The 10,900-nt window shown below is 39.5% G+C and overlaps 2 protein-coding genes across 7 annotated transcripts in view; one reads left to right on the top strand and one right to left on the bottom strand.

The window, feature by feature from the left end:
* Positions 1-10,900, top strand: part of SNX14 (sorting nexin 14) — a 102,312-nt gene that overhangs the window by 79,045 nt on the left and 12,367 nt on the right. For 3 of the 5 annotated variants that reach the window (XM_040474090.1, XM_040474091.1, XM_040474089.1), the window contains 2 exons: positions 1,975-2,093; positions 4,942-6,299. In XM_040474090.1, the coding sequence (XP_040330024.1) occupies positions 1,975-2,085 (111 nt within the window). In that variant the 3' untranslated portion in view covers positions 2,086-2,093; positions 4,942-6,299. Of the gene's footprint in view, positions 1-1,974; positions 2,094-4,941; positions 6,300-10,900 lie in introns of those variants that run through there. The other 2 variants (XR_005789868.1, XR_005789869.1) reach the window with 1 other exon arrangement.
* The window catches only part of NT5E (5'-nucleotidase ecto), a 49,017-nt gene continuing 45,697 nt past the window's right edge, over positions 7,581-10,900 (bottom strand). Inside the window, exon 9 of one of the 2 annotated variants that reach the window (XM_040474096.1) lies at positions 7,581-8,030. In XM_040474096.1, coding sequence (XP_040330030.1) covers positions 7,867-8,030 — 164 coding nt within the window. In that variant the 3' untranslated portion in view covers positions 7,581-7,866. The remainder of the gene's footprint in view (positions 8,031-10,900) is intronic. The other variant, XM_040474097.1, reaches the window with a different exon arrangement.

Here is a 10,900-nt window from a genome sequence, read left to right as displayed (position 1 = left end):
GAGAATCCCAAGCTGACAATGTGGAGACTGACCTTAAGAACTGTGAGATCACAATCAGAGCCAAAATCAAGAGTCGGATGCTTAACTGACTGAGCCACCCAGGTACCCCTACTATTGCCATTTTTTAAAGAGGTAGGGCAAACAGATAGGACCAATAATCTTTGTATTGTATCACTTTGAAAATAATTATGTTTAGTGTGGAGAAATTGTAGTAAGATCTGATTTGCTTTCTTATTTAGAGTTAATACATTTTAGTAGATGTATCTTTTTTTTTGCCCCTATTTTCTACACAGGTAACTATGTGTTTATAAAGAAGACATCCTTTATGAGTTTTTCTTAAGAAACAAAGCACTTTTCCTTACTCTTGCTGGATTGACAGGTTATTGCCCTTTTTAAGTGTGAAAACTGACTACAAACAGATATTTCTGATGGTGTGGTTGCAGCTATATATTACTGAATGAATGTAGCTATATTCCAAAATCTTATATAACAATTTAGTTAAGTAGATTTTTGGATTATATTGTCTATTATCTCTCCAAAAGGAAAATACAGAATTAATTGTATTTCTTGAGGGAAGTTAATTTTTTTTTAATTTTTAAAATGTTTATTTAATTTTGAGAGAGAGTGAGTGACGAGTGGGGGACAGGCAGAGAGATGGAGATAGAGAATCTGAAGCAGGCTCCAGGCTCTGAGCTGTCAGCACAGAGCCCGATGTGGGGCTTGAATTCACGAAATGTGAGATCATGACCTGAGCTGAAGTCCACACTGAACCAACCAAGCCACCCAGGCGCCCTAATTAAAAAATTTTTTTTAATGTTTGTTTATTTTTGAGAGGGAGACTGAGCAAAAGAGGGGGAGGGGCAGAAGGAGAGGGAGATAGTGAATCAAGAGCAGGCTCCAGGTTCTGGTCTGACAGCACAGAGTCAGACACGGGGCTCAAGCCCATGAAATGTGAGATTATGACCTGAGCCAAAGTCAGATGCTTAACCAACTGAACCACCCAGGCTCCCCTTGAGGAAAGTTAAATTAAAAGATTAGAGTCAGTGTTCGGAATTCTACTTATAGTTCCCTCCCATGCTATACTTTTCTCCTTAAAACAAGTTTGTCTTTCAAGATCGAGCATTTTGTGTTTGCTAATTGGTCGTAGCATTCATTCAGGCTATATTTATTGAGTTTCAACTATGTATTAGATACTAAGCTGGGTAATAGGGAACTCTAAATATAATTTGGAAATCTAACCTGTTTAATACTGTTTACTTATTTTTTTTTCCAAAAAAAGTGGTTATTAGGTGTTGGAATTTTTTTAATGTTTATTTTTGAGAGAGAGTACATGCATGAGTGAGGGAAGGGCTGAGAGAGGGAGACAGAGGATCCGCAGCAGGTTCCACACTGACAATAGAGTCTGATGTGGGGCCCAAACTTATGGAGCCACGAGGTCATGACCTGAACTGAAGTTGGACGCTTAACCAACTGAGCCACTCAAGTGTCCTGGTGTTGTAAATTTTTTAAAAAATGTTTATTTATTTTGAGAGAGAGAGAGAGCATGTTCATGCATGTGAATGGGGGAGAGGCAGAGAGAGAATCCCAAGCAGGCTCCTTGCTGTCAGCACAGAGCCTGACCTGGGGCTTGATTTCACAGTTTGTGAGATCGTGACCTGAGCTGAAATCAAGAGTTGGACGCTTAACCCAGTGAGCCACCCAGGCACCCCAGTTTTATTATATTTTTAATTGTTTCAAGATTCTAGTATATGTATGAGTTTCTGTGAGTTGGTACTTTAATACAAAGCCTTAAACATTTACTGATTTCTCAGGGACAGATGGAAAGTTAATCAGGTTAACTCTTCACATTTGAATCCATAGCATTTTAAGCACTGTTATTTAAAATGTCATGGTGAGCTGGAAAAAATATTTCACTGCCCTTGTTATCTCATTCTCACCTACTGTCCTATAAATCGTCATATTCTCTTTATTTAGGTGAGAAAAATGTTCTTAGGAGTGTATCATTCTGCTTGGGCTTCTATAACAAAATACCACAGACTGTGTGGCTCTAACAACAAATTTATTTCTCATAGTTCTGGAGGCTAGAATCCAAGGTAGGTTTCATTGTGAGGCCTCTTCCTTTGGCTTGCAGATAGCTGCCTTCTCACATGTGCTCCTGACCTCTCTGTGTACCTTTGTGGGAGGAGAGAAGGAAAGAGCTTGCTTTCTCTCTCTCTCTCTCTCTCTCTCTCTCTCTCTCTCTCTCCTTATAAGGGCATCAGTCCAGTTGGTTAGGGTCCCACTCTTATGACCTCATTTAACCTTAATTACTTCCTAAAAGCCCCATCTCCAAAGACAGTCACAAGGTGGTTTTGGGCTTCAACATACGAATTTTAGGAAGGCACAGTTCCATCCATAGCAGTGGCTGAGCTCTATTTAAAGAAAATGTGTATAAAAATCTACACATACAAAATTAATTATTCATATTATCAAAGGAAAAGGAACCAGATGCAATCTCTGTTGGCAAGGCATTTTATATTCACTATCACGTTTTATCATCCATCATAGTAACTGTGAGATGGTATTATTCCTATATTATAGGTAAGGATATTGAAGCCAGAGAGAGTAGTGAAGTTAGAATTCAAACTTCGATTTGTCTCTCATCTTGTCCTTGTTAGTGTTGCCCCATAAAAAGAGCTTTTATTTCCAAAAGTAGTCACTCTTTGGATCCTTTTAAAAAGTATGTTACCCAGTCATTTCATATATTTTACTTTGTACATTCCTTCCTATCTTTATGTGTGTTCTCTTGTGCATGAGCTTCACATTTTGAAATGTGTTTAATAGAAACAACTATCAGTGTTTCTGGTTGAGGGGATAAAATGAAATTAAATAGATGGGAAGACATTTTCAGATATTTAAAGGACATTAAAATTGTGTTTTAAGTATAATTAGTTATAGATATCAGAAGATCCTGAGAAATGATTGAAAGCAACCACTTAAATGATCATTTTTGACTTAGTAAAAACCATTTGATTCTATTGTAGAAATATAAATAGAAATCTAATTTGCTTCTGTTTTTAGCAGAGTGTGTAATGATATATACACAAATTGTAATTTCAGATATAGTCAACATTGGAATAAAAATGATTGACTGAATGAATGAGCAAATGAATAGTTCTTGCCAGTTCATTATACTTCTGTGTCAAGGAGTATGCTGTCTGTAACGTACCCAGTTATCTCTTTGGCAGTGCTGGATACACAGAGAAGAAATCTTTAACCTGAGGCCCATGAGCTCCAGTGAAAACTAGTTGTTTTTTTTTTTTTTTAATTTCACTTTTGTTAATTTGATATTTATGATTTTTTTTTTCCTATCAAACACTCTATGTAGTGGATGTATTTGTATTCCAATGACACCCTATTTACATAAAGCCGTGGCAGGCAGGATTTGGCTCTCAGGCTGCAGTTTGCTAATCCCTGATGTTGAAGAACAAAACAAGGGAGAAAAAGGAATACTGTTAGAAAAGTTATAATTACCTTCATATTAAGGAACAAGGGAATTAAATTTTTGGAGAAAGGCAGCTGTCCTTAGGGGTAACTTAATTGGCCTTTTGGTTGTAGAGAGGTTAAAGAAGAGTCAAACACTCTGCGTAATGAAAAGGGTGTCTTCTGTAGGTAGAGAAAACTTAATTATCTGTATTCTCTGGAGGGGTGAGACCAGAGAAAAGGACTGTGTGTGTGGCTTTTGGACTGAGTGAGGAGGAGGGTGGCAGAAAGGTACAAGGGAAGGAATTATACACAGTTCATTCAGTTTATTCGTGTGTAGTGCACACTCACCCATGTGCCAGGCAGTTTTAGATAAGCTAGGGATATTATTTGTGCATTTAGAAGCCTACATTCAGGGGCGCCTGGGTGGCGCAGTCGGTTAAGCGTCTGACTTCAGCCAGGTCACGATCTCGCGGTCTGGGAGTTCGAGCCCCGCGTCAGGCTCTGGGCTGATGGCTCGGAGCCTGGAGCCTGTTTCGATTCTGTGTCTCCCTCTCTCTCTGCCCCTCCCCCGTTCATGCTCTGTCTCTCTCTGTCCCAAAAATAAATAAACGTTGAAAAAAAAAAATTTTAGAAGCCTACATTCAAACTCCAAGAGACAGACAATAAGATAAATAAGGAAATTATAGTATCTTAGAAAATAAGTGCTCAGAAGAAACATTTTGAACTAAGGAGGGGAATATGGGGGAGGGTTGCAGTTTTAAATGGCGGGGTCTGGGACCTTGGAAAAGACTTGAAGGAAGTGAGAAATCAGGTAATGCAGGTATGTAGGAGTCCATGTTCCAAGTAGAGAAAATAGCAAATGCAAAGGTTTGAGTGGGAGAGTGTTTTGTAGGAAGAATAGCACGGAGATCAGTGTGGCCACATCAGGGAGAGTGAAGAGAAATAATGTCAGAGAAGTAATGGGAAACCAGATCACAGAGGGCCTTGTAGGCCATTGGGATAATTTATTGTTGCTTTTACTGGGAGTGTGGTAAAAAGATTTTGAGCCATTGAGCAACACAGTCTTGCTTAATACTGTAAGACATCACCTTGGCTGCTGAATTGAGAATGTTGGGAACTGACTAGAGTGAAGCAGAAGTGGAGACCAACTCATTTAGGAGGCTGCTGAAGCAATTCAGAAGTGGCAGTGATTTGAAGCAAGGTAGTACTTGTGAAGGGTGTTGTGTGCCTGTGTGTGTGTGTGTGTGTGTGTGTGTGTTGGGAAGCAAGATTTACCCAGGGACATAATGTGAGTTTGAGAAAACGGGAGCCACCAAGGATGACTCCCCTGTGTCCCCTGAAAAGATGGTGGGGCTTGGGCCCTTATCCCCATTTCCTGTGAATGTGACCTTATTTGGAAATAGTGTTTTTTTTAGGTGACTAAAATTAAGTCATTACAGTGGGCCTAATACAGTATGACTTTGTTCTTATAAATAGGGGAAATTTGGACATAGAGACAGACATACAGAGGGAAAAGGATGTAAAAACAGAGGGAAAATACCAGCTATAAGGCAAGGAATGCCTGATGCTACCAGAAGCTAGGAGAGGCTTGGAGTAGATTCTTCACGACAGTCTTCAGAAGGAAACAACCTTGCCAACTTGATCTCAGGCTTCTGACCTCCAGAAGGGTGAGACTATAAATTTTTGTTGTTTAAGCCATCCAGTTTATGTCAATTTATTACAGCAGGCCCAGATAACTAATCAGGAAACTTTCCTAATTTTGGGAAGTGTAGCCATGGATCTATCCATGGACCACAGACTCCTCAAGGGAGCAACTTTTCCTAATGGGCAACTGTTGGCAGTCTCAACTTTCTTCTAAGAAACCCTGCTTATTCTTTGTTAGAAACTGCTGAAGGCACTTCTGGCACCAAATGGATTTAACGGATCCATTTGATCAAGACAGAACAATTGGTTTATTTATCAATATGCCTGAAGAAGATTCTTAGATGCACAGCCAGTTCAGACAAATTACTTAAATCCCCAACATTGTCCAACTTGGGCATTTTTATTTTTAGTAAACAACTACAAGCCTCAAAACAATTTCTACATTAGATTCTGTATATGAAAGCCAGAAAATATAAGAGTATTATTTAAAATATCCTTTATTTACTGTTTTCTCTTATCTAAAAATTGCATGCATTTTTCTTCTTGTTGTTTTGGCTGAAAAGGGGGCTAGGGAAGGTTATCAAATGGCAAGGGACTTATGATCAAGAGAAATGATACCAGTGATAAACCATCAAAAGTTTTCCTTCAGTTGTATTGTCCCAGGTTATAATGTTTGCTTGAGAGAAGAAATAACTACCAAAGACAAGGAGCATATCTTCAGTTTTATTGCACAATTGAATCTACAGCTGTAAAGTGTTTGAGGTCATTTCTTAAACCACTGCACAATATATGCACATATATTTAGAAAACTTACAAAAATGTTCTTTAAAAATTTGTGCTCTAATAGGATTCATTGTATTTTACTGGCCAAGCATAAAAGTATACTCCAAATGCACCTTTCTCTAATTTTCCTCTTCCAATCCTATTGACATTTGCTTATAGCTAATCTGTATATGCATAGAACTGAGGGCATTATTTTACTGCAGCAGCCTTTTTAAAGATGTTATAAAATTTTTAAAGTATATTTTGTATCAGTACTTAATATTTGTAAACATTAACAAACACTCCCTCTCCAAACCTCTAGCTGCTGTTTGCTCACCATTTTTTTTTTTCATTTATTATTTCTGAGAGAGAGAGAGAAAGCATATACAGGGGAAGGGACAGAGAGAGGAGAGAGAGGATCTAAAGAAGGCTCTGTGCTGACAGCAGGGAGCACGACACGGGGCTCCAACCCATGAACCATAACCTGGACCGAAGCTGGATGCTTAACTGACTAAGCCACCCAGGTGCCCCTGCTCACCATTTTTTAAGGTGAAGGCTCCCATTTCTCACTGAAGTTTATGCAATGCTGAGCAGGCTCACATGGTCTCACGACCACCTTAAGCAAGTATTTGTTCTTTTGGTTATAAATCATTTCATCAGTTTGGGTGTTTTCCTGAACACCCACTCAGGGGCTCACTCCCAGGCAGGAGTTCTCATATTCATTCATACTTGAGCATGACTTAAGAGTGTCCAGATTTGCAGGCAGATCTGACTTCAAACTTACTACGTATAACACTTAAAAATCAATCCTTGTCTCCCCTCTGAGTTTTCCATAACTGGGGTGGGGGATGAGAAGGGACAGAGAGAGAGAGAGAGAGAGACAGAGACTAGGGTAAGTGCTGGCATCTTGCTGGGGAGAACAGGTACAAGTTTAGAATCACACCTTATCTTAAAAGGTTCTCATACCCTCACATTAGAAAGAAGGGTGGAAAGAGCACAGAGGCAGAAGTGATGGAATCTCATACAATTATTCACAGGTAATACTATGTATCAGGCACTCTTCTGCTACTCCTTAGCAAATATCTCTTTAACAAATCTAAATGCCCTTTAGCTCCTTTTCTTCCATAATGTAAATATGTCCCGGGTGTCCTGTTCTTCCTTTTCCTTTCTCCCTGCCCCTGGACTATTTTTTGCAGGCTCTGGCCTTTCCCATCATCTGCTGCTGCACTGTTTGTTCCCTGACTTGTTAAAGGCACATGGGTGGTACAGGAGAGAATGCTGCCTGTGTTTAAGTCCATGAAACTCAATGTAACAACAAGATCTAAAAAGGGAAAAGTTAGAGATATGAAATAAAGCAGAGACTTGTCATCCAGGAGCTTGATGCCATTGACAGTTATGAGCAGAGGAGACCATTAAGTATCTTTCTGAACAGCAACTGGATGTAGTTGAAAGAGTCTGGACTTGAGGTCAGAAGACCTGGGTGCAGGTCTTAGATTTGTCACTTTCAGCTGTATGGCTTTGAACAAGTCAGCTCTTTCTGAGTTTCAGTTTCCCTGTCGGCCAAATGGGAAAAACATCGCCTGCCTTGCCCACCAAAAAAAGTTATAGGCATCAAATAAGATAAAAACTGCCTTGTAAAGGATAGAGTTCTATGTAAACATAAATTGTTTGGTGGATTAAAATGGATATTAAAAAAATGATTTCTGTGGTTTAAAATTGTTAATATAAGTTTTATTAAAATTTGCATATGTAAACTAAAGATGGTTGGCTTTCCCCTCAAAGGGCTCATTTTCATTTTTTCCTGTGTGTTCAGTGACTTGCTGATCCTGAGTAATGATGTCAGTGTCTTCATTTACAGGCCTCCAGCCTCAGCTTCTGGGGGCCAGCAAAGATGGTCTGTGCCATCACCAAGCCAGTACCTAAAATGCAGACTTGAATCTCACTTGAAAAAAAAAAAATGCAGTTCCACACATTAATGGCAAGAGGAATTTATGGCTACTGGTATAAAACAATGCTCACTGCCAAAAAGGAAAGAAATGTTAGAGAAAAGCTTCCACGACAATGACTTCCTGCAGAAAACTTGATCCGACCTTCAACTGCTGGATAAATTACTTTCATTTTTAAGATATATCCAGAAACCACGTTGATATCTTGGTCACCTGGAAAACATATATACATTATTTTAACTACAGAATAAGTAATTACCAATTAAGAGTAAGAGGTGGGAAAACCAACGTATTTCTCTAAAGTCTTTTGTAATTGTAAGAGGGAAGATACTACTTTCATAAGCAAGGATAAAATGTCACAAAAGACAAGAAAAGTGATTACAGGTGCAAAGAATTTGATTGCTTTTTCATGTTCCAGATGTGAAATGTGCCCACTGTTGACTACTAGATAACTGGAGGGAATAGTCATCTCAAAAGGTTGTTGACCTTTAATATTGCTTTTGAACCACTCCAAAACAAGGGCATTAGGGAAATGGTTGAGAGCAATTAGTTGAGACATAAAAGTGGCTTCCTTCTGCTTGCCTGGTCAGAAGTCATTTTCGCATAATTGACAGACAATGGAGACTTCATTTCCAAAAGAGAGGAGACCTGATAAATACTAATTGCCTATAACTACAACAAACCCATAGGGACCTGACAAAATTTTGTTTTAAAAATACCACTCAACAGATCATATATCTGATAAGCAGTTAATACCCAAAATATATAAAGAACTCCTAGAACTCAAAAGAAAAACAAAATAAAAATCTGATTAAAAAATGGGCAGAGGATCTGAATAGATTTTCCAAAGGAGACCTATAGATGCCCAACAGATACATGAAGAGATACTGAATATCACTAATCATCGGGGAAATGCAAATCAAAACCACAGGGATATCCCTTCTCTGTTTAGAATGGCTATTATCAAAAAGACTAGAAATAACAAGTGTTGGCAAGGATGTGGAAAGTGCACCCTTGTGCACTATTGGTGGGAATGTACTTGATGTAGTCACTATGGGAAACAGTATGGAAGCCCCTCAAAAAATCAAAAATAGAACCATTGTATGATCCAGCAATTCCACTTTAGAGTATTTGAAGAAAACACACTAATTCAAAAAGTAACATGCGCCCCCATGTTCACTGCAGCATTATTTATAATAGACAAAATAGGGAGAAAACACTAAGTGTCTGTGGTAGATGAATGGATAAAGAAAATGTGATTCCACACAAGGAATACTATTCAGCCATTAAAAGAATGAAATATTGCCTTTTGCGATAACACGGATACACCTTGAGAGCATTGTGCTAAATGAAATCTATCAGAGAAAGACGAATACCATCTCCTCTCACTTGTATGTGGAATTAAACAACAGCCACAAAACCAAACTTGCATATATAGAGAACAGACTGGCGGTTGCCAGAGGTGGGGGTAGGGGGGTGGGAAAAATGGGTGAAGGGGGTTAAAAATCCAGACTTCCAGTCACAAATAAGTCATAGGGATGTAATGTACAGCATGATGACTAGAGTCCATACTGTATTGCATATTGAAAGTTGCTACAAGGGCAGATCTTAAAAGTTTACCTCACAAGAGAAAAAAATTAGTGACTGTATGATGTTAACTAGACATTGTGATCATTTTGCAATACATACATATATTGAACCATGTACACCTGAAATTAAAACATTGTGTTGGGGCGCCTGGGTGGCGCAGTCGGTTAAGCGTCCGACTTCAGCCAGGTCACGATCTCGCGGTCCGTGAGTTCGAGCCCCGCGTCAGGCTCTGGGCTGATGGCTCGGAGCCTGGAGCCTGTTTCCAATTCTGTGTCTCCCTCTCTCTCTGCCCCTCCCCCGTTCATGCTCTGACTCTCTCTGTCCCAAAAATAAATAAACGTTGAAAAAACAAACAAACAAACAAAAAAAACATTGTGTTATATGTCAATTATACCTCCACAAAAAAAAATACACTAGTATTTTTAAAAAGAACTCTCTGCAGTGGTTCTCATCCCTGCATTAGAATTGCTGGAAGAGTCTTTTCCCCAACACAATTATATTGGAATCTCTTAAAAGCTGGGGCCAAAGTATTGATATTTAATTTAAAATGTTCTCCAACTAAGTCTGATACACAGCTAGGGTTGAGAACCCTTAGGGCCAAGGCTTCCTCAGCCTTCTATGTGAGCTCCTCTCTCAAACTTAGTCTGGGTTTAGTCTGCACAGCCCCCAGCCTCTGTCTCATGTGGGACCCAAGAGGACACCTCTGTAAAGCCTGTGCTTCCATCGTCTTTCATGGAATGTACAGAAGTAGCTAGCATCTTTCCTGGCAGGAAGGCTGCCTCCTTTGCCCTGGCTCCGCTCTCCACCCTCCTTGAAACAAGAGGCTGAAACAGCAGGCCCACCACAGGAAAGCTGACGAGGAAGTACCAGAGCTCTTTTCTGGAGATGCAAAGCTGTGCACATGCTTTATAAGCACGTTGGCTTCTGCCCTAGAGAAGAGGAAGGGGTAGTATATTCTATCAATGGATCAATGGACTTCATGCATGTGAAGTGGTTTTTTTTTTTTTTTTTTTTTTAATGGCCCTGTGCTGGTGGTATCCTCTGGGCCTCTGTGGGACTCAAATCTACCATCAGCCAACTTCCATATGGTTTTTAAAAGTGAGGTTGCAGTATAATGACCCTAAATGCTGCCAAAAATACTGAGGTCAGGTGTGGTTGTTCCTTTCAATACTCCACCAACCCAATGTGCTAAAAAGGGGGAGGGGAGCACAGCCCATCTACTCCTACCTAACCTATTCACACTAAAAGCTTCAAGAAAGCTTATAGGATTTTCCAGATCCAATCTAAAGTTCTAGAGATGAGGTTTCTCGTTAAGTGCAAAACCCATTGATACTTCACAATTTAAATAGCTGTTTATACATACTTAACAGAATTTTAAAACATTTTGGGCTTGGATGGGTGGCTACGTGTGCCGAAGAGGGGTAGGGCACATATTCTCCAATGCAGTGCTGCTATTTTCCAACAAAGCAGGAGGGAGGCGGCAACAAAGGGGC

Source organism: Herpailurus yagouaroundi, unplaced genomic scaffold (assembly GCF_014898765.1).
Source record: "Herpailurus yagouaroundi ecotype Mexico unplaced genomic scaffold, PumYag 139, whole genome shotgun sequence".
Classification (NCBI taxonomy): domain Eukaryota; kingdom Metazoa; phylum Chordata; class Mammalia; order Carnivora; family Felidae; genus Herpailurus; species Herpailurus yagouaroundi.
Note: the sequence above shows the minus strand (reverse complement) of the source record. Positions and strands in the feature narration are given on the sequence as shown.